This window comes from Equus asinus, chromosome 29 (genome assembly GCF_041296235.1).
Source record: "Equus asinus isolate D_3611 breed Donkey chromosome 29, EquAss-T2T_v2, whole genome shotgun sequence".
Taxonomy (NCBI): domain Eukaryota; kingdom Metazoa; phylum Chordata; class Mammalia; order Perissodactyla; family Equidae; genus Equus; species Equus asinus.
Window position 1 is genome coordinate 15,717,849 of NC_091818.1, and position 24,271 is coordinate 15,742,119.

At 37.1% G+C, this 24,271-nt stretch overlaps 1 protein-coding gene across 4 annotated transcripts in view; it reads left to right on the plus strand.

Moving 5' to 3' along the window:
* CUL2 (cullin 2) overlaps positions 1 to 24,271 on the plus strand; it is a 97,931-nt gene that overhangs the window by 36,397 nt on the left and 37,263 nt on the right. For all 4 annotated transcript variants that reach the window (XM_044762013.2, XM_044762012.2, XM_044762014.2 and 1 more), the window contains 2 exons: positions 8,875 to 8,980; positions 12,947 to 13,029. In XM_044762013.2, coding sequence (XP_044617948.1) covers positions 8,875 to 8,980; positions 12,947 to 13,029 — 189 coding nt within the window. The remainder of the gene's footprint in view (positions 1 to 8,874; positions 8,981 to 12,946; positions 13,030 to 24,271) is intronic.

Consider the following 24,271-nt stretch of genomic DNA (forward strand, 5'->3'; position numbering starts at 1 on the left):
TCTGTAGACTTTTTTGTGCTCTGGGGAAAGATCTGTCATCTGGGTCATGTGAGTATCTGGGAGCAGGCAGTGTGTGGAAAGTTATTCTGTGAAAAGTGAAACTGTTTAATGGCACAGCTTTTTCTTGAGGTTGTGTGGGTTTATACAGGACACGTTAAATCTCAGCAGAGATCCAGGAGGAACGTCAGTTTGGGTGAAGCTTGGCCGAGTAAATCTACTCCCACGTCCCCTTGGAGTGTGCTCTTATTTGCTCTAGGATTCAGTGTTTCATGTTTCATGGAAGCACTGTTAGCCAAAGGACTGGGCAGTTTCCTCTGGAAGTTCTCCTACCTTCTCCTCTAAGCACATTGAATTTCCACCAGTGTGGTAATGCCCCACGGTATTTCGCAGCTTCCTGCCTTTCCTCACGCTGTTCTGTCTGGTGGATTGCTTTTCTTCTTTTCTCTGAGTGACTAATTTTGGTGTGTTTTCCCACATTCTCCTCTCTGAACTTCCCTCTGCCCTCTTCTACCCAGTCTCCTGCTTAGATCTTTTGTGGTAACTGCCACTCCTATGTGTTCCCGTGGCACTCTGGGCTGATCCTCTGTAACCCATCCATGTACACAATGGAAATAAGCATGTAGGTACATAAGGCAGACACCTGTTTATCGAAGAATAGTAGATAAAGAAGGAATAGTGACATCAGCACCTGGGCCTTTCACCCTGGGACCTAGGGTGTCTGCTCTTGAAGGGGTGTGGGCTGTGGTGGATGCAGTGACAGTTTTGCCCTGTGCATTGTGGCTGGGCCCACGTGTGGACCCTCGCCTCCTTTTCTCATTGGGGAGAGTCAGGAGTGGAGCTGGGTCTCAGAGCATTGTCTGCACAGTCACACCGTGTGTTGCAGGAATACCCGGTGGAGACCAAGGCTTGGTTCTCTTGGCATCTTTGTCCTTCTTTGCTTCACTGGTTCATGTTCCCTTAGGTTCATAACAGCACTGGAGTTTACTCACTGTGAGTAGCCTATGGTAGAAACTGGAGCTTCCTTCTAAATGACCTTTTATTTCTTCTTAGAAGAGGAGCATGTAATAAAACCAGAAACCAGCAATTGCTGACAAGCACAAGGTTTACTGTGGCTTGGGCTTTTATAAAACCATACCCTAAACATCCTACAGTTGATGGTTTTTTTCCTCATCCAGCAAAGTGAGATAGTCGTAAATAGAACTCTAAGAATTCCCTAAACTCTTGGGGAGAGAGGGGGGAATATGAAGGATAGGAGTGAGAGTGTCTGCATGCCTTTGCCATTGCTGAGGAGCTTGGGCCCTTGGTCCGTGGACGACAAGAGAGAGTGTTTAGACTGTGTGCCCTGCAGTGGGAACCCTCTCAGCTGAGACATTTCAGTAGAGATTTAAGTTGTTTTTCTATTCTTTCTTAGTTTTCTAGGATATAATTCTCTTGGTTCTTCTGTATCTCTTTACCGAAATAGATTAATTTGGTACTATTTAAATTAATACTATTAAATTAGTATATTAATAAGCTTTTATTAAATGTTGCAATATATATGATATATGCTCGTGTGTGTGTATGTACAAAACCATATGAGGTAGTTGGTATCTCCATTTTTATAGCTGAGGAAACTAAGGGTCAGAGAAATTAAATGACTTTGCTCAGTGTCACTCAGTTAAATCACAAGGGCAGAATTTAAACCCAGATCAGTCTGATTAAATCTATTTAATTTCTTCATTCTACCTTGGTTTCATTCTAGACAGAGTCTTTTAGTCACTTATGTAGATTCTATTCTCATCCCTTTTCTTACACTCCATGTTCTTTCTAGGATGATCTCAATTACCCCTGGTTTTAGCTACAACCTATATATTGATAACCACCAAAATATATGTTTATCCCAGGTGGTCTGAGCTTCAGAGGAGTATTTTCACTTACCTGCCTATACTCCAGGATGTTTCATGGGTACATCATGCTACTGCAGATGTTCAGAACTGACCTTGTTATCTTTTACGCCCACACTGGTATACCCAGACATCCCTGCCAGAAGTCTCAGTTATGCATCACTTAGGGTTATTCTCTCTACCTGATCCCTATTGGTCGAATCCTCCAAATATCTCTTAAATTCATTATTTCCTTTGCTTTGCTATTATAGTTCAAGTTTTTTATGATTTCTCACCTGAACTATTATAACAAAGGCCCTGTAACCAGTCTCTCAGCCTTTGATTTCTAATTTATTCTATTTAGGAAACCTCTCATATTATCTTTTCTAAAGCTCAAATCTGGTCACTGTCTAAAATCATTTAGTAACTTTCCACTGTCTGTAGCAGACTGAGAACTGATGGCTCATGGGAGTCACCTACAGAGTGTTTTGTTTGACCTCAGGGGTGTTAGTATCATGTGACTGATCGTTATTTATTTAATTATATTGATAGAACGGGTGGTGAGATCCTTTTCATAGAGGATATAGTTGTCAGTAATTAGATGAAAACTGCTTAATAGTCTTCACTTGCTGGGTAGTCAGGTCATCTAGACCAGCTCATGTTGTTAGCATAGTCTATAAGGAAATCTATGTGAAGAAATATAAAGGAAAAAGTCATTTTGGTTTTAAAGGTGTTCTTCAATATTTTTCTAATAAAGTAATTTCCAGCCTCTTCTTAACTCTGATTTATAAGATGGACATGCATTAGCATGGGTGACTTAAGGATTTTAATTGTAAAGAAAAATAATGACACTTCTCCCCCGCCTTTCCCAGTCTAAACATCTGTTTCGACTCTGCTGGTCCTTGGAGTGGAGTACTCAAGGGATTAACTTGAGAACTAACAACTCTTGAAATCTAGTAGGTTTTAGCATGAGAACAGTTCATGTAATGAAATTTTCTAAAATAGATTGAAATGCCTGATTTCTTAGAAGCTTCAGGGTTACCTTATGCTGAGAGTGATGTCATCATCATGGAAAAAGAAGAGCAAGTGAAGCTCAAAGTCGGTAGAAGGAAGGAAATAATAAAAATCAGAGCAGAAATAAATGAGAGACTAAAAAAGACAACAGGAAAGATCAATGAAACTAAAAGCTGGTTCTTTGAAAAGGTAAATAAAATTGACAGACTTTTATCTAGACTCACTAAGAAAAAAGGGGAGAAGTTCAAAAGCAGAAACGGAAGTGGAGAAGTTAGAACAAATACCACAGAAATAGAAAGGATTATGAGACTACTGTGCAAAGCTATATGCTAACAAACTGGATAACCTATAACAAATGGATAAATTCTGAGAATCATACAACCTTCCAAAACTGAATCAAGAAGAAATAGAGAATCTAATTAGACCGATCACTAGTAAGGAGATTGAAACAGTAATCAAAAACCTCCCAAAAAACAAAAGTCCAGGACCAGAGGGCTTCTCTGGTGAATTCTCTCAAAGAGTCAAAGAAGACTTAATACTTATCCTTCCCAAACTCTTCCAGAATATTGAAGAGGAGGGGAAGCTTCTTAACTCATTTTATGAGGCCAACATTACCCTGATACCAAAAGCAGACAAAGACAACACAAAAAAGAACATTACAGGACAATATCACTGATGAACATAGATGTGAAAATCCTCAACAAAATATGAACAAACTACAACAATACATTAAAGGAATCATACACCACAGTCAAGTGGGATTTATTCCAGGGATGTAAGGATGATTCAAAATGAAGAATAAAATTCATATTTTCCCAATAGATGTGTTTGATAAGATTCAACATCCATTTATGATAAAAACTCTCAATAAAATGGGTATAGAAGGAAAGTATCTGAATATAATAAAGGCCGTATATGACAAACCCACAGCTAACATCATGCTCAATGGTGAAGAGCTCAAAGCTGTCCCTCTAAGAACAGGAACAAGACAGGGATGCCCACTCTTGTCACTCTTATTCAACATAGTATTGGAAGTCCTATCCAGAGAAATTAGGCAAGAAAAAGAAATAAAAGGCACCCAAATTGGAAAAGATAAAGTAAAACTGTTACTATTTGTGGATGACGTGATTCTATGTAGAAAACCCTGAGAATCTACCAAAAAACTTTCAGAAATAATAAATGAATACAGTAACATTGCAGGATATGAAATCAATATACAAAAATCAGTTACATTTCTATACACTAACAGTGAGCTAGCAGAAAGAGAAATCAAGAAAACAATCCCATTTACAATTGCAACAAAAAGAATAAAATGCCTAGGAATAAATCTAGCCAAGCAGATGAAAGAACTGTATTCTGAAAACTATAAGGAATTGTTGAAAGAAATCAACAAGAGACAAAGAAATGGAAAGATACTCCTTGCTCATGGATTAGAAGAATTAACATAGTTAAAATGCCCACATTTCCTGAAGCAATCTACAGATTCAATGCAATCCCTATCAAAATCTGAATGACATTTTTCACAGATATAGAACAAAGAATCCTAAATTTGTATGGAACAACAAAAGACCCCAAATAGCCAAAGCAATCCTGAGAAAAAAACAAAGCTGGAGGTATATAACACTCCCTAATTTAAAAGTTGAAATCAAAGCCATAATAAGGAAAACAGCATGGTACTGGCACAAAAGCACACACGCAGATCAAACGGATAGAATCAAGAACCCAGAAATAAGCCCACACGTCTATGGACAGCTAACTTTTGACAAAGGAGTCAAGAACATACGATGGAGAAAGGAAAGTCTCTTCAATAAATGGTGCTAGGAAAACTGGACAGCCACATGCGGAAGAATGAAAGGAGATCGTTACCTTACACCACATACAAAAGTTAACTCAGAATGGATTAAGGACTTGAATATAAAACCTGAAACCATAAATCTCCTAGAAGAAAACATAGGCAGTATCCTCTTTGACAAACTACCATATGATCCAGCTATTCCACTTCTGGGTACTTATCCAAAGAAAATGAAAACACTAATTTGAAAAGATCTATACATCCCTGTGTTCACTGCAGCATTGTTTACAATAGTCAAGACGTGGAAGCAACCCAAGTGCCCATCAATGGATGAATGGATAAAGAAGATGTGGTATATATGTATACAATGGAATACTACTCAGCCAGAAAAAAAAGATGAAGTCTTGCGATTTTCAACAACTTGCATGGGCCTTGAAGGTATGCTAAGTGAAATAAGTCAGACGGAGAAAGACAGATACTGTATGATTTCACAGGTATGGAAGATTAAAAAAACAACAGACAAACACATAGATACAGAGAACAGATTGGTGCTTACCAGAGGGGAAGGAGAGCGGGGGGAGGGCAAAAAGGGCATGGGGATCATTTGTATGTTAACAGATGGCAACTAGACTTTTGGTGGTGAACACAATGTAGTCGATACGGAAGCCGAATTATAATGATGTACACCTGAACTCTATATAACGTTCTAAGCCAATGTTACCCCAATAAAAAGGGGAAAAAACCAGGAAAACAAATTACCTTAGGCTATGAGTTCTTGTCAAATACTATTATTGATTGTGTTACTGCTAATACTCCAAAAAAGCAAAGGATACTGTTAACCACTTTGTTGATAGAATAAATTATAAGAACTTGTACTACTGCATTCTGCCTGAGCAGAATAATCAGGTATTGCCCGTGTGGTACAGAATAAACTGTTTTAAGTTATTGGAAGCTATTTTCTTTTATGGTTACCTAGAACATGTCTTTTTTAAATTTTATTTATTTTTTGTGGGGAACCTTGGCTCTAAGCTAACATATGTTGCCAATCTTCCTCTTTTTTTTTTTTTGCTTGAGGAAGTTTGTTGCTGAGCTAACATCTGTGCCAATCGTCCTCTATTATATGTGGCATGCCACCACAGCATGTGGCTTGACAAGCAGTGCTACATGTGTGCCCGAGATCCAAACCTGCGAATCCTGGGCCACCAAAACAGAGTGCTACTTAGCCTCTACGCCATGGGATCAATAAATTTGATTGTAAAATACTACAGTGACTTAGAAATTAAGAATGATATCCATATCAAAATGAAAAATTTCACTGTTTACAGTTTAAATTATATCTTTAAATTATTTTAAAAGCTTGTTTATCAAGCTTAAACTATCGAGTAGAAATCTGGAAAGAGATACAGTTAATGTAAGTTTGTTTAAATTTTATTCCCTGAGGGAAAGGGAATAGTGACTTGTCCTACCAGGTACAGGTAAATAAAGCTCCACTAAAACCTTGTCTGGCCCAGGAATACGGATACAGATCTTTGGAATGGATTAGGGCATCCAGACCTCTGCAGATTTAGCAGCTTCTTCTTCAGAGTTAACACACCACTATGCGAAGAAGTTTACACTTACTCTCTGGGTATAAAGGAGCTAGTGTAGGATTCTGAATAGGAAAGTGACATCCGAAAGCAGAATTTTTAGATGAATTGGAGATATCAGAAACAGGAAATAGAAACCACTCATGAGAGTGTTGCACATGATCCAGGCAGAGAGGAAATAAATGGTACTGGAAGTAATGGGAGGAGGTGGTGAATAGTTTAGGTGGACGTGAAGACCACCTGATTAAAGGAAGTAAAATGGAAGGATGAGGTAAATGATTCTAGTGTTTCAGGTGGGATTCCTGGGAGGGCCATGATGCCACTGACCGAAAAAGGAACTGATTTAGAGCAAAGGACCCATGTAGGAGACCCATATAAGTGGTAAAGATATGAAAATTAAGTTGCCTCTACATAGGGAGCACATGTCATTGTTGAAATACTACGTTTATTTGTGTTTGTATATTCTGCCAGATGTGTAAGCTCTGTGTGAGCAGAGACCACACTTTAGTTTTCATCTTTCTGTCCCACTGCCTTGCATAGTACCTGCATAAAGTGCACACTCAGTCAATGCTTGTCGAATGAGAGTGGGAGAACTCCTGAGTTTCTCTGCCAGCTCTGCCACTTACCAGCAGATTGACCTTTGGCAAGTTCTTTAAGCTGTCTAAGCTGCAATTTTCCTACATGTCAAATGAGGATCATAATAGTACCACATCTGTCTACCTTTTAGTATTCAGCCATTTAAAATGCTTAGGGCTATGTCTGACATGTGATATGAGCTCCATAAATGTTAGTAATTACTTTTATTTCTTGGCATTCATGGCTTTTATGATTTGCCTCCAGGATGCTTTTCCCAAGTTTGTATTCTAATATTAGCTTTTGCTATCCCTGCTATCTGGAATGTGATCCTTTTATTTATTCAGTAATTCATCGAAGAAGTGTCTTTTGAGGATTTCATATTTGCCCACCACTGTTCTGGATGCTGTCTACGAGACAATGTCCTTGCTTTGTAAACCTTATGTTCTAGATAGGAGACAACATACAAACCAAATAAACCAAAGAATAGGATTGTTTCTCATAGTAGCAAGTACTGGGGAGAAAATAAAATAGTTGTGTATTAGACAGTTCCTTCTTGGATGTAGGAAGTTAAGGTTAGTTTGCGCTGGGGTCAGTTGACGTCAGGCCTGAGAGAGGTGTGTTTGAGCTGAGACCTGAATGACAGAGGCCAGAGATTAAAGTCTCTCTAATGAAATTTCAGGCTCTCTCCCAGATGTATTGCAGGTGAAATAGATTCTATTCAGATTCTCTTCATTCCCTCTCCAGCTTTCACTTCTGTCTCTCCATTCTGTTCCCATTTCCTCAGCTGGAAGGCTGGTTGGAAACCCAGCATGAAATGATGTGGTTACAGTGAGAATGAAAGGAAAGGTTAAGTGCCATTTGAAGGAAAACAATAGGACTTTGTAGCCTGTAGGCAGAGGAGACTAAAATGTCAAATGGAGCACCAAGGTTGTAAGCCTTGGAGTCTTGAGGCTTGAAGTTAGTGAACGTGGAGGTGAACTTGTGTAAATGGTTGTGGCTATGCCACTTTGAAGTTAAATCCAGGAATTATATTTTTATTCATCCCCTGTAATTGTCGGTAGAGTTATGAAGTTGAAATTTTGTTATTTTTGCCTTCACTTTGTCTGTAAATGTTAAGTGGACCTTTCATTTGATGCAGTGAACATAAGAAAGTATGTGTTTTAATGTAGAGATTTTGTGGTTGTTGCCTAAATACTTGTATTATCAATAGCTGTTTACACATTGACAGAGCCTTTCAAATGGGTAGTTTTAGGTGGTGAGCATTAAAGGGATTATAGTGAAATCTGGAATGGTGAGAGGTGAGTACTTGAATATTACAGGCCCTTTCTACACATTTTATTTAATTTTAGAACTCTATATTCATCTCAGTAACTCTTAGAGTCCGTCACAGTTATTAGTCTTAGAATATGTTGAAACGTTTTCTTTACAAAACTGTTTTCCTCTGGTAGACAAAGTGATTTGAGATGTTAGTTTTGCCCATACATGTTACTGTCTGTAATGTCTATCTCTTTTCTCACCTCCTGATTGTGATCTCTTTTTGTTGTTTAAAAATGAAAATCTTTATTTTACATCTTTTCCTGGTGGTAAAATATAAGTTAAAGAACTGACTTGACTTTGCTCTTTTAACCATTTTTTGTTTAATTATTTGCAAAGTGAACATATCTTGACTTACCAAGAAAAATCTGGGAATGAACAAATCAGATTGTAGAAGGTCTGACCTTGGATAGGAGCTGTTGAGCTATGAGAGTATTGGGATTTTTAGAGCAAAATCCTCGAGGCTTTTCATTTGAGACTGGGATAATGAGGTTTTTGCTGCTCTAGAGGTCTTACTCTCTCTCTTAGAGCCTTGCAGAAAGAGTTGATAAAAGATAACTCTGATCTGTTTTACTATATTTCTAATTTCTACATAATTAGTTTCTTTTGAATGTAATACTGAACTATTCTGTAGTTGATTTATAACCCTACAATTGTTCTAAAGTCGCAAGTCATTTGTTTTCCTGCTGATTTTGACATAGTGTCCCATGATATCACATTTGTTTTTCAGGTATCTCAACACCCAGTTCATTAAAAAGAATAAGTTGACAGAAGCTGACCTTCAGTATGGCTACGGCGGTGTGGATATGAATGAGCCACTGATGGAAATAGGAGAGGTAGGGCGTTCTTTAATGACGGGCAAACGTAAGAATGCTTTCGTACGTGGAGGTAATTTGATTCACAGTTCTTTTTTTAAGGACACTGAGTTGACCATCTTAAATTTGTCAAGATTTAAAACATCCTAAAAGTTAGATAAATAAAATACTGTAATGATTTCCTAAGAATCTTCACATAGATGAGAACAGAAAAGATGTGATGAATATTATTTTAATAATTAAATAGTTCTGCTATGTGCAAAAGCTCATAAAAAGTATTTAGAAAATGTTGAGACTCTAGTTAAAAAGTGCAAAGGGCATGGACTTAGGAGAGCCTAAAAGAGAGAAATACTAATTTATGGATATAGCAAATTTATTTTAACTTTAAAATGTAATTAAAGAAGTTCAGAGTAAAACAATGAAGTGTGTAGTTCAAATAATTCACACAAATTCTTGAGATATACTGCAAATTTAAATGTGGAAAATTATAATGTATAATGCATATACTGATGGAGAAAGAAATACTATAGAGTACTGTTTGCTTATTCATGTAACACGTATTTATCGAGTAGCCACACATTGAAGATACAGTGGTGAACAGACAGACAGTCCATGTCCTCTTGCGGAAGCAGGTGCTGAGTAAGTCAAGAAGTTACTGTTAGATTGTGCTGAGTGTTAAGGAAGGAAATAAACAGCTAGGATGCAGCATTAGTAGAAATTTAAATCAGAATAATCCTTTTAGAAAGAAATTTGTGTCTTCATTAAACTTTAAAATGTTCAATGCCTGTTGATCAGGTAATCCCATGTTTAGTAATCTGTACTGTGAAAATAATAAATATGGAAAAGTAGTTAAAATGCTTGAAAATATTCTTTGCAATCATTGTTATTTAGGGTGACAAATGGGCGAACAATCTAAATTTCCAATATCCAACAATAAAGATCGTACATAGGAGAATATGTACAGTATGATTTTGTTACAAAGTTAGGCAAAAGGGTAAATTAATAGTAGAAAATAGTTCATAGAAACTTTAACAAAGGGGAAAATGGTTTGTGAAAAAACTTAGGCACAATGTTATACGTTTAATAGGAAAAAACCTGTATGGGTAAAAGGATATAAAGGAACAGATCAGTGGGAAATACCAGAGTCTTAACAATAGTTGCTTTAGTTAGTAGGATTATAAGTGAATGTTTTACTTAATAATCATCCCTTATCACCAACACCATCAGGCCCACTCCTCTTGCAGAGGAGATCACTGTAAACAGTTTGGTTTATATCTTTCCTGAATTTTAGCTGCATTTGCATATAAATACGCATACACACATCATTTTTAAAGCATTAATGGTATCATACCATACATAAAGTCCTGCAACTTGTATTTCTTGCATTTTTTTTTTGTGAACGTGTCTAGGAGTTCTTTTCACATAAGTTTACTTTTTGTGAGAGCTTTATATTCTGTACTAGGGATATAACAATAATTTGTTAATAATCTATTAAACTATTGCCCTTAGTTTTCAGTTTTTGTTATTACAGACAGTACTCAGTGAACATCGTTTTTCCTTTATTAAATGTATTTTGAAGCCCTCTGTCTGCCAGGCGCTGTTCTGTATGCTAGGATACAGTCATGATAAAGTAGACAGAAATCTTACACTCAGGTAGTGACATTTAGGTGTATATTTCTTTGCAGATAAGCAGAAATTTTTATAGAGTGGGTACCTGGAGTGGATCTTCTGGGTCAAAGCACATCCTGAATTTAATAGCCCTGCTAACTTGCCTTTCGAAAGGCTTTACCAGTTTGCCCTCCCACCGCAGCTCCCACCACGTCACCTGTGTTTTTATGTATTACCTTCTTTTTTTCCGTATTCATGCTATTTTAAAAGAAAAAAAAGAAGGCAAAACTTGCAGGCTGTTCCTTGTGGGAAGACAGATGCTTTTACTTATTTGAAGTGGAATTACCAGTGGGTCAGAATAAAGTTACGCCAGGGAAACAGAATAGAGAGGCTGAAAACAGACTTATGCTGTGTGAATGCAGTTCAGTTGGCAGCAGAGGAGCAATCAGTTTCTGATCCTGGAGTAACTTGTACCCTGTATAGGAAGAATATATGGGACTTTCAAGGCTTAAGTATGAAAGGCAAAACTTGACAATTTCTGGGAGGCGGTACAGAAGCACATGTAGCCCTGTGACCTTAGCGTAGGGAAGCAGTTCTTAAAAGACACAAAATACAAATGACAAAGGAGAAGATTGATACATTCGAGAACATTAAAATATAATACATTTTTACTAAAAAATCACCGTAAAGAAACTCCGAGTCAAGTCACAAATTATGACAACCTGCAATATGTAAAACTGTTAAGGGATTAATTTCTACAATATTTGAAGGACTCCTAGATTTCATTAAGAACAAGACAAACATTAATGGAAAAATGGACAAAAGAGACGAATGGGCATTTCATGGAAAAAAAACTGAGATGCACAATAAACATAAAAAGATGCCAGCCTCACTCAAGAAAATGCCAGTTAAAATCACAAGAAAATACCATTTTACATCCAGTAGTTTGGCAATGCTTGACTAAAGCCTGACGAGACCAGTTCTTGTCAAGGATGTTGACTAAGGGGAACTCTCATCTGTTGCTTGTACGAGTATAAATTGGAAAACCATTTGTCTTTATTTTTTTATTTTTAAATTTTTTGGTGAGGAAGATTGGCCCTGAGCTAGGATCTGTGCTGATCTTCCTCTATTTTTTATGTGGGATGCCACCGCAGCATGGTTTTTGATGAGCAGTGTGTAGGTCTGCACCCAGGATCTGAACCCATAAACCTTGGGCTGTGTTTGGCTTTTTTTTAGCAAAGTTGCATGTGTGCCTAACCCTATAGCCCAGTGTCTCCACTCATAGGTATGTATCAGGGAATCTCGCTTATGTTCACCAGAAGATAAATACAAGAACAGCAGCATTTATCTCAGCAGCAAAAAACTGGAGTCTCAAACATGTTGTCAGCCTTAGAAAGGAAAAATAAATCATAGTGTATTCATACAATAGGGTTCTCTATAGCAACGTCAGCGATGGAGCTATAGCCGTATCTTTCAGTTTGGATAGATTTCAACAACCAAGTGAAAATTTACAAATCATTCATAGAGGAGTATACACTGTGATTTTGTTATCAAGGAACTTCAAAGATATTATATGGGGACTATTTACACGTTTGGTAGAATTATAAGCAAGGGAAAGATTTAACACAAAATTCAGGATAGAGGGGTCCGGCCCCATGGCCGAGTGGTTAAGTTTGCGCACTCTGCTTCAGCGGCCCAGAGTTTCACTGGTTTGAATCCTGGATGCGGACGTGGCACCGCTCATCAAACCGTGCTGAGGCGGCATCCCACATGCCACAACTGGAAGGACCCACAACTAAAAATACACAACTATGTACTGGGGGACTTTGGGGAGAAAAAGAAAAAATAAAAATCTTTAAAAAAAAAGAATTCAGGATAGAGATAAGTTTTGAGGGGAAAGAAGGAGGACATTTGGGGCAATTGTAATGGTGAGGTATTTCTCAAACTGGGTGGTGAATACAGGGGTGTTTTATTTTATTATTCTTTAAATTGACTTCTCCTTTTATGTTTGTATGAGAGGTTTTATAATTTAAAAACATCAGCTGACAGCCAAATCATATTATTTTATTTAACATAACTCCTTTGTTTCTATTGTAAGCTTGGTGTCTATAATTGATTTTATCGAAATAATTATTTCTGTAAGACTTTTAATTAATGATAAAACCTTAATTCTGGTCTTTGTACAAGTCTGATATGATGGTCATTGTCATTTTTAATTAGAAATTTACTTTCCTTATGTATATTCAGTTTTCATTTGAATTTTGAAGTATTGGTTATAAACACTTCTTTTGATGGGTGTTTCTTTTTGAAAGTCTTCAACAAATGTTAAAAACAAATCCTAAGTAATTCAGCCTTGATGATTTTTATTTTTCCTGGCAGCTAGCTTTGGATATGTGGAGGAAATTGATGGTTGAGCCACTTCAGACCATCCTTATCAGAATGCTGCTCCGAGAGATTAAAAAGTGAGTACTGACGTTGTCTTCTGGAGTCAGTTCTAGTTTGCTATTTGCAGTGGTTTAAAATAGTGTATAGTAGCATGTCTATTGACTGGACATAGCCTTGTCTTCCTGTAACAAGCCTCATTTTCCATCTTAATGCCATATTTCAAAATTGCTTTATAATCTTTTTTTTTTTGACAAGTCTTTGGTCTTTATTTACAGCCTAAATATTCTTGGTAAATAAATAAGTCCCTGATGGAAGTGACTTGTTCTTCAGTCCTGAAATCTTTTAGACCTTCCAGGCATTGCTGAGTTGTTCGAGTGCATTCTCTCAGTTTAAATCCTGATGAGGACAACCTATTTCAAGAAACCGATTCTTCTAGTTAGTTGGCCCCAGTGTTAAGGCAATAACTTGCCTATTATTGTGAGATAAATTTATGGGAAAATGGCTTCCCACTCTACTCATGGCCCACAGTGGTTGATTCTTTACCTAGGAGCTGTGTAAACAGAGTTTGGGACAAAGGAAGTTTTCCTGTGGCATCCACAATAGAACATCCTTGAGTCAGCTTAAGCCTAAAAGATTCTTACTAGACTTAAGCTTTGAGAAATCAAAAGTGCTAAGAATCAGTCACACAGATGTGTGTGTAATAAATTTCAGATTGCCAGAACTGATTTGGTAGGAATTACCTAGACCAGTGAATTGCAGTGTGATAATGGCCACTCCATCTGAATCTGCTTTCTTTAAGAAGACCCAAATACGGAGTTTTTTATGTGAGAAAAATAAAAAGGAAATCATTGTTCTTACTATGGGATTCCTAGTAGGAAATGAGGGATTAAAAAAAAAAGACGAGCCACACAAGAGGATAAGAAAGTCTTTTAAAATTTAATGTTAATACCAAATAGAAAGTAGAAGGTATCAATTAGTAACTTGATTTTAACAAATGGTCACTCACCCTTTTTTTTAATTTGAGTTCACAGTAGTTTACATCATTGTGAAATTTCAGTTGTACATTATTTCTTGTCTGTCACCACATAAGTGCTCTCCTTCACCCCCTGTGCCCACCCCCGACTCCCCTTCCCTTGGTAACCACTGAGCTGTTTCCTTTGTCCATGTGTTTGTTTCTATTCCACATATGAGTGAAATCATCTGGTGTTTGTCTTTCTCACTCTGGCTTATTTCGCTCAGCATAATTCCCTCTAGGTCCATCCATGTTGTTGCAAATGGGATGATTTTTTGTTTTCTTATGGCTGAGTAGTATTCCATTGTGTACATATAGCACATCTTCTTTTTCCAATCTTCAGTTGATGGGCAGTTGGATTGCTTCCATGTCTTGGCTATTGTAAACAGTGCTGCAATGAACATGGGGTGCATGTGTTACTTTGGATTGTTGATTTCAAGTTGTTTGGGTAGATACCCAGTAGCAGGATACCTGGGTCATATGGTAGTTCCTATTCTTAGTTTTTTGAGGAATCTCTGTACTATTTTCCATAGTGGCTGCAGCAGTTTGCATTCCCACCAGCAGTGTATGAGGGTTCCCTTTTCTCTGCATCCTCTCCAACCTTTGTTATTTTTAGTCTTAATGATTGTAGCCAATTTGACAGGTGTAAGTGGTATCTTAGTGTAATTTTGATTTGCATTTCCCTGATGATTAGTTATGTTGAACATCATTTCATGTGTTTATTGGCCATCTGTCTATCTTCTTTGGAAAAATGTCTGTTCATATCCTCTGCCCATTTTTTGATTGGGCTGTTTGTTTCTTTGTTGTTCAGTTGTGTGAGCTCCTTATATGTTATGGAGATTAACCCCTTATTGGATACATGATTTGCAAATATTTTCCCCCAGTTGGTGGGTAGTCTTTTTGTTTTGATCCTCGTTTCTTTTGCCTTGAAGAAGCTCTTTGATCCGATGAAGTCCCGCTTGTTTATTTTTTCTTTTGTTTACTTTGAGAAGACATGGTATTTGAAAAGATCGTTTTAAGTTCCATGTCAAAGAGTATACTACCTATATTATCTTCCAGGAGTTTTATGGTTTCAGGACATATCTTCAAGTCTTTGATCCATTTTGAGTTTATTTTTGTGTATGGTGTGAGATAATGTTCTACTTTCATTCTTTTGCAAGTGGCTGTCCAGTTTTCCAAACACCGTTTGTTGAAGAGACTGTCTTTTCTCCATTGTATGTTCTTGCACCTTTGTCGAGGATTAGCTGTCCGGAGATGTGTGGTTTTGTTTCTGGGCTTTCAGTTCTGTTCCATTGATCTGTGTGTCTGTCTTTGTACTGGTACCATGCTGTTTTGATCACTATGGCTTTGTAGTGCATTTTGAAGTCAGGGATTGTGATGCCTCCAGCTTTGTTCTTTTTTCTCAGAATTGCTTTAGCAGTTCAGGGTCTTTGTTGCCTCATATGAATTTTAGGATTCTTTGTTCTGTTTCCATGAAGAATGTGATTGGGATTGCATTGACTCCGTAGATTGCTTTGGGTAATATGGACATTTTAACCATGTTAATTCTTCTAATCCATGTGCATGGAATCTCTTTGCATGTCTTTATGTCACTATCTATTTATTTCACTAGTGTCCTATCATTTTCATTGTATAAGTCCTTCACCTCCTTAGTTAAATTCCTAGGTACTTTATTCTTTTTGTTGCGATTGTAAATGGAATTGTATTCCTGAGTTCTCTTTCTGTAAGTTTGTTATTGGAGTACAGAAATGCAACTGATTTTTGTAAGTTGATTTTGTTCTCTGCAACTTTACTGTAGATGTTAATTACTTCTGATAGTTTTCCCATGGATTCTTTAGGGTTTTCTATGTTTAAGAACATGTCTTCTGCAAACAACGAGAGTTTCACTTCTTCACTCCCTATTTGGATTCCTTTTATTCCTTTCTCTTGCCTAATTGTCCTGACCAAAACCTCCAGTACTGTATTAAATAAGAGTGGTGAGAGTGGGCATCCTTGTCTTATTCCTGTTCTCAGGGGGATGGCGTTCGGTTTTTACCCATTGAGTATGATGTTGGCTGTGGGTTTGTCATATATGGCCTTTATTATGTTGAGGTAGTTTCCTTGTATCCCCATTTTGTTAAGAGTTTTTATCATAAATGGCTGTTGGATCTTGTCACATGCTTTCTCTGCATCTATTGAGATGGTCATGTGGATTTTATTCCTCATTTTGTTAGTGTGGTGTATCATGTTGATTGATTTGTGAATGTTGAACCATTCCTGTGTCCCTAGTATGAATCCCATTTGATCATGGTGTATGATCCTTTTGATGTACTGCTGTGTTTGAGTTGCCAGTATTTTATTGAGGATTTTTACGTCTATGTTCATCAGCAGTATTGGCCTGTAGTTCTCCTTTTTTTGTGTTGTCCTTGTCAGGCTCTGGTATCAGAGGGACATTGGCCTCATAGAATGTGTTAGGAAGTGTTCCATCCTCCCTAATTTTTTTGAATAGCTTGAGAAGGATAGATATTAAATCCTCTCTGAAAATTTGGTAGAATTCCCCAGGGAAACCATCTGGTCCTGGGCTTTTATTCTTTGAGATGCTTTTGATTACTGTTTAAATCTCTTGTGATTTGTCTATTCGGGTTATCTGTTTCTTCTTGATTCAGCTTTGCAAGGTTGTAAGAGTCTAAGAATTTAACCATTTCTTCTAGACTGTCCATTTTGTTGGCATGTAGTTTTTCATAGTATTCTCTTATAATCCATTGTATTTCTGTGTTATCTGTTGTTATTTCTCCTTTTTCATTTCTAATTTTATTTATGTGAGCTTTCTCTCTTTCTGTCTTTGTAAGTCTGGCTAGGGGTTTGCCCATTTTATTTATCTTCTGAAAGAACCAGCTCTTTGTTTCATTGATCCTTTCTACTGCCTTTTTTGTTTCATTTAGCATTTATTTCTGCTCTGATTTTTATTATTTCTCTCCTTCTGCTAACTTTGGGCTTTGTTTGTTCTTCTTTTTCTAATTCAGTTAGATGTAGTTTGAGATTGCTTATTTGGGATTTTTCTTGTTTGTTAAGGTGGGCCTGTATTTTGGTGAATTTCGGCTTGTATTTCGATGAATTTCCCTCTTAATACAGCTTTTGCTGCATCCTATATGAGTTGGTATGGTATGTTTTCATTTTCATTTGTCTCCAGATATTTTTTGATTTCTCCTTTAATTTCTTCAGTGATCCATTGGTTGTTCAATAGCATGTTCTTTAGTTTCCACGTCTTTGTCCCTTCTCAGCTTTTTTCTTGTTATTAATTTCTATCTTTATAGCATTGTGATCAGAGAAGATGCTTGTTATTATTTCAATCTTCTTAAATTTATTGAGGCTTGCCTTGTTTCCCATCATTTGGTCTATCCTTGAGAATGTTCCATGCGCCCTTGAGAATAATGTGTGTTCTGCTGTTTTTGGATGTTATGTTCTATATATGTCTATTAAGTCCAACTGGTCTAGCTTTTCATTTTATTCCACTGTTTCTTTGTTGATTTTCTGTCTGGATGATCTATCCATTGATGTGACTGGAGTGTTGAGGTCCCCTACTGTTATTGTGTTATTGTTAATATCTTCTTTTAGGTTTGTTAATAGTTGCTTTACGTACTTTGATACTCCTCTGTTGGGTGCACAGATATTTATAAGTGTTATGTCTTCTTGGTGGAGTGTCCCTTGGATCATTATATACTGCCCCTGTTTGTCTCTCTTTAGCTGTCTTATCTTGAATTATACTTGGTCTGATATAAGTATTGCCACACCTGCTTTCTTTTGTTTGCCGTTAGCTTGGAGTATCGTCTTCCACCCCTTCACTCTGAGCCTGTGTTGGTCGTTGGAGCTGAGATGTGTTTCCTGTAGGCAGCAGATTGTTGGGGCTTCTTCTTTAATCCGTCTCACCACTCTGTGTCTTTTTATTGGAGAATTCAATCCATTTATGTTTAGGGTCTATTGATATTTAAGGGCTTTATGCTGCCATTTTATCACTTGGTTTTCAGTTCTGCTGCATTTCCTTTCTTTCTCATCCTGTGTATTTTCATCTACCAATTGAGTTATATAGTATTTTATGTTGGGTTTCTTTATTTTCTCCTTATTTATTCTTTGTGTGTCTGTTCTGCTTTTTTGTTTAGTGGCTACCATGAGGTTTGTCTTCAGAATCTCATGGAAAAGATAGGCCCTTTTCTGATGGCTTCTTATTTCCTTAGACTAAACTGATTCAGTCCCTTTCCTCTTCTGCTCCTAAGTTGTGTTTCTCACATCTTATTCCATCTTGTGTTGTGAGTTGGTGGTTAAAATGACAAGGTTATCTTTGTTTTTGGTGTTTTCCTTCCCTTTGTCTTTAATGCAATATTTGAGTATTTGCTGTCCTGTTCTGATTCTCTCTGCCTGTTTATCTCCTACTGCATGCTTTGTAACCCCTTTCTCGCTGTTTTTCTTTTAGGTATGAGTGTCTTCTTGAGGATTCTTTGTAGAGAGGGTCTTGTGGCTACGAACTCCCTTGGCTTATGTTTGTCTGGGAAAGTTTTTATTTCTCCGTCATATCTGAAAGATATTTTTCCTGGAAAGAGTGTTCTTGGCTGAAAGTTTTTCATTCAAAGATTTGAATATGTCCTTCCAGTCTCTCCTAGCCTGCCAGGTTTCTGCAGAGAAATTCGCTGACAGCCTGATAGGGGTTCCTTTGTAGGTTATTTTCTTCTGCCTTACTGCAATTAGTATTCTTTCTTTGTTATTCACTTTTGCCAGTTTCGCTACTATCTGCCTTGCAGTATGTCTTTTTACATTGGCGTATTTAGGAGATCTGGTAGCTTCTTCCACATGGGTTTCCATCTCCTTCCCTAGATTTGGGAAGTACTGCTATTATTTCTTTGAACAAGCTTCTGCTCCGTTCTCCTTCTCTTCTCCCTCTTGAATACCTATAATTCTTATGTTGCATTTCCTAATTGAGTCAGATATTTCTCGGAGAGTTTCTTCATTTCTTTTTAGTCTTAGTTTTCTCTCCTCCTCTATCTGGAGCATTTCAACATGTCTGTCTTCAATTGTGCTGATACACTCCTCTATGATGTCTGCTTGAGCATTCAGGGAATCCATATTTTGTTTTATTTCTTCCTTTGTGTCTTTCATCTCTAATATTTCTGATTGATTCTTTGTTATAGTTTCAATGTCTTTTGTGAAGTAGCTCCTGAACTCGTTGAGTTGTTTCTGTACATTCTCTTTTACCTCGTTGAGTTTTTTGATGATAGCTACTTTGAATTCTTTGTCATTTAGATTAGATAGTTCTCTGTCCTCAGGACTGAGTTCTGGGTGCTTGTTTTCTCTCTGGTTTGGAGATTTAATATAATGTTTGGTATTGCTAGAGGGCGTGGCTCTGATTTTTTGCATCCTGGTGGTATTTGGTCGCAGTTACTGCCTATCGCCACTTGGTGTGGATCAAGAGCCCTCTGCAGTCTGCCAAGATCCCAGGCAGTGGCGCTGGGCTGGGTGTGTTGTGGAGGGGCGCTTTCTTCTGCATGCTCTCTGGGTTTTCTCCCTGTGATCTCGCTGTCTGCTCTGCTGTGGTGTTGGCTTGATAAAGTCACCCCCTCCAAAGCTTTTGCCCTGATAGAGTGCTTCCCTCAAGGCTGCAAGGACCCTGGGAATCCTTGATGTTCCTGTGAACAAACGACCCCTCCCCCATTCCCTCTTGCAGGCCTCCTGGGGTCCCTGATCACAGTCTTTGGGTTGGGGGGGCAACAAATTTTTCTCTTACCCTGTTCCACCTCCTCTGAGGGGGCCTCCAACCTCTCTGCCCTCTAGCATATGGCTTCATGGGTCTCTCTGACGTTTTTTGTGTTGTGTCTGGATGTCCTCTGTTGGAGTATGGATGTCTTTTTTGTTGTATGTTGGAGGGGTGAGATTACCCGGAAAGGTCATTCTGCCATGATGCTGACATCACTGTCACTCACCCTTTTAATGACTCCATTGTTTACAAAGACCCTGAGAGAAATGGCAATAGTGAGGCAGTAGGGTGGAATGATTTTTTCCCTTCCTCTCTTCTCTGCTAAACTGTGATTAACTAAAGGAACACTCCCAACAGAATTTATAGGTTCTAATATAATTTGCTAAGAAATATTTTTTCTTGAGTTGGTATTCAGCTATTTTCCATTAAAAGTAAAGTGAAAATATTGTCACAATTTTCTAAGTATACTTTATGAAATGTCTCTTTTAATATAATTTTCTCCCAACCTAGTATATTTTTGTTGTGTGATTTAGCTTGTCAAGAATGAATTTGATCGAAAGTTAAAGAAAATCTAACTGTATAAGAAAAATAATAAAACTATAGTATATTAATTCTGGAAAAGACAGATATCTGGTCAGAGATATTAGGCCAACTCGTCTTGGTGTTGTTATCATCAGCTTCTATTAAAATGTTCTTTTACATGCTTTAGTAATATCTCATTTATTTTTCATGTCTGTTCCATTAGGCAGATATTATCCCACATTTTTACAGCTAAGGAAACTAAAGCTTAGTAATAGTGATACAAATTAATTATAGAAACTATGTGCCAACCAGTGTTCTAAAAGCTTTACATGTGTTATCCCACTTGAACAGGGTCGTACGTTTACCATTTTACAAACAAAGCACTCCATTGTGGTGCTTTAACAGGGCTAGTTTGACTCCAGCCTACATCATTGTTTTTTGAAAGCCTTTTCTTTTTGCTGGGAGAGATTCACCCTGAGCTAACGTCTGTTGCCACTCTTCTTTTTTTTCCCCTCCCCAAAGCCCCAGTACCTACTTATATATTCTGGTCCTTCTAGTTCTTCTGTGTGAGTTGCCTCTACAGCGTGGCTACTGACAGGCAAGTGGTGTGGTTCACAACTGGGCCAAACCTGGACACCGAAGCAGAGTGTGCCAAAGTTTAACCACTGTGCCGTCAGGGCTGGCTCCCAGCCTCCATCTTCTTAATTCCAGGGCTTCAGATCTGAGTTTTTCTAACTCTCAATCCATTATGCCTATCTTTTTTATCCACAGAATATTTCCTCCACTCCTAACTCCAATACTTTAGCTTAATGATGAATACATTTTAGTTTTGTAATACTTTGAGTATTCTAGTGTTTTCACCCTATTTCTTTATTTGATCTTAAGGAGGCAGGGCAAGTTTTATTTATAAGTAAATTAAAGTTCAAAAGGGGGAAACGACGTTTGAACTTGATATAGCTGAGGAAGGAGACTCCACGCCTTTAAACTTCCAGTTTGGGTCTTCCTCCTGCATTGCTTTAACGTCTGTTTACCCGTTGCCGTTGAGGCTGCTGTGGCCAGATGTAACTTTCATTACGTGGACGAGTGACGGTGGTAGACACTCCCCACTTCTCATCTGGTCTGATCCTTAGAACAGCGTATGATGGTGAATGTGATTATAGGCTCATTTTACAAGTGGGGAAAATGAGACTTGAGAGGGTAATGAAATGACTCATGTCACTTAACTGGTACACGGCAGGATGAGAATTAGAACGTAGGTCATTTTGGTCTTTTAATCTATGGTCTTACCTATATATCATGTATTCTTAAAAATAATTTGCTCAAGTTGTATCTCACTGCCATTGCTGCTAACAGAGAAATATTTTATTGTGTATACCTGCAACTTCTTTGTGGAAAGAGCTCCGCCAGACTTACAAACTAAAGTCTTCTTGGATCTAGCAAAGTGTATTACAAATTTGAGTTCCTGTAAACTTACTCACAATTCCCTTTCCCTACAGTCATTCCTAGATTTCTGGATATTCTCTACAAGTGTCTAAAGAGCATTACTTTGTACTAGTGATTTCTCAGATGTTGCCAGTGAAAATCAAGCTTATAAGGGGAATGTTTAAAAGTGTTATCTTTCTTCAAAAATATTATAAAAGTAATATATGCTGATTGTAGAAAATTAAAAATGTGCAGAAGGTTAAAAAGAAAAAAGTAAAAGACCTTTTACTTTTCCCCAGTACCTGCAATTTTGTTATTTTAAAGGAAAGCACTATTGAGGATTTCAGGTATTTTCTAATAGAAATTCTGTATGCATTTAAGATTGTATGTGTGCACATATATGTGCAAGTACATACGTTTATGTCTGCATACATACATATATATAATATCACGCACGCATACATATGTACATACATTTGGGGAGCTTTTTGAAAGCATAGATATCTGGGTGTTCACCTATAGCTGCTGAATTACATTCTAGGGAGAGTAGCAACCTCTGTTTTTATAAAGCTCCTAGGTGATGTTTGTGCATCCAGTCCAGACCACCACTTGTGAGTATTGTTCTGCACTGAATAATTTTCTCTCCACTTACTCTGTAAAGCTATTATTGGCATATCTCCTTTCATCCTCTGGATTTCTTTATTACATAAGTATTCAGAATACTTAAAAATATGTTCTTAAAAGTTAGAAGAGATTAGTGGTTGGTGTGAGACTATAAAATGGTAGTATGAGGGAATGCCTTTATGGTGTTAAAACAGTTCTATATCTTGAATGTGGTGGTTGTGCCGTGAATCTAGACGTGTGATAAAATTGCATGGGACTACACACACACGCAAGCATACACAAGTGATTGTGTGTAAAAACTGGTGAAATCTGAGTGATATCTTGCTTTCAATATTGTACCGTGGTTACGTAAGATGTTTGCATTGGAGAAGAGCAGGTGAAGGGTACAGAGAGCTACTCTATATTATTTTTGCAGCTTCCTCTGAGTCTATAATTATTTCAAAACTAAAAAATATTTTTAAAAGGTTAAACAGCATGTAAAATGTGAATATGCTTGTTTTCTTTTCTTCCTTTTACGTAAGATTTCCTTTTCTCTCCTCATAAATAACTACTGATAATAATTTGGTTGTACCTTAATATTTGTTTATTTAAATACAGTGGCTTTCATCCTTTTTGGGGGAATCTTTCTGTTTCTGTGGGAAGATGATGGAACTGTGGAGCCTCTCTACATAAAAATACTTGGTAAAGTTTTTATTCATTCTGAAGTTATAACTCAGCAGCAAGATAGTCATGACTTAAGCATCCTCTTTCTGTTTCCACGTGAACATCGTAAACAAAGGCAAGAGTTAAGTGACAAATGGAAAAAATATTTGTGACTTCACAGCTCCATTTTTTTTTTAACTCTTCCTATTTTCCCCACTGTTCTGATGTCATACAGATATCAAAGTTTCCTATAAGTGTGGTTCCCTTTCGGGCTCTTCTCTGTTCCATTTGTCAGTTTGTCTATCTTTGTGCCAGCACTTCACTGTGTTTATTATTATAGCTTAATAAGTCTTGATATCTGGTGAGACACGTTTGCCCTCCATAAGCCAGACGTGTTCTTGCTGTTTGACCCTGTGCACTTTCATATATGTGTTATAATCACCTAGTTGCCTTTAAAACATTATTCTGTGGGATTGAAATTGAATTGAATCTATGAATTAGTTTGGAGAGAATTTACATCTTCACTGTATTAAATCTTCCTATCCACAAACATAATGTATCCATTTCTTATGTCTTCTTTAATATCTCCTAATAAGTTTTTATAAATTTATCTTTAAAGGTCCTGCGTGCTTCTTGTTAGATTTATTTCAAGATACTTGGTAGTCTTTGATTCTGTTACAGAAAGTTTGTTTTATATAATTACCTGTTCTGTTTGTTTTGTGCTAGTTTGTAGAAATACAACTGACTCTTGTATATAGATCTTATATTCAGCCATCTTGTTAAATTCTGTCATTTCTAACAATTTGTGCATATTTGGGTTTTCTGTGTAAATTGTCATAATCTGTAAATAATGATAGTTTTGCTTTCTCCTTTTCTGTGTGTGTGCTAGAACCTCCAAAGCAGTGTTGAAGAGAAGTGATGAATAGTGAGCATCCTTATCTCATTCCTGCTTTTAAAGGTTACATGTGTAACATTTCCTCATTTAAGATGATGCTTCCTCTAGTTTTTTAATAGATATTCTTTATCAGAATGATGAAGTTAAGTTGAATTGGTTCGGATCTTATAAAATGACTTTTCCATTTCTGTTGAGTGATCATATGGGGTTTTTTAATTAATCTGTTTATGTGGTGAATTACATTTATGGATTTTCTAATATTAAACTATCCCTTGCATAACTGGGATAGAACCCAGTTGGTTGTTGTCTATTATAATTTCTCTACTTTGTTGAATTTGATTTGCTAATATTTTATTTAGAATTTTGCATCTATATCCATGAGTGGAATGGGCCTGTAATTATTTTTTCTCATATTGTCTTTGTCTGGGTTTGGTATCAGGCTCATCCTTTAAGGATGAATTAGGGTATTTCCCCTCTTTT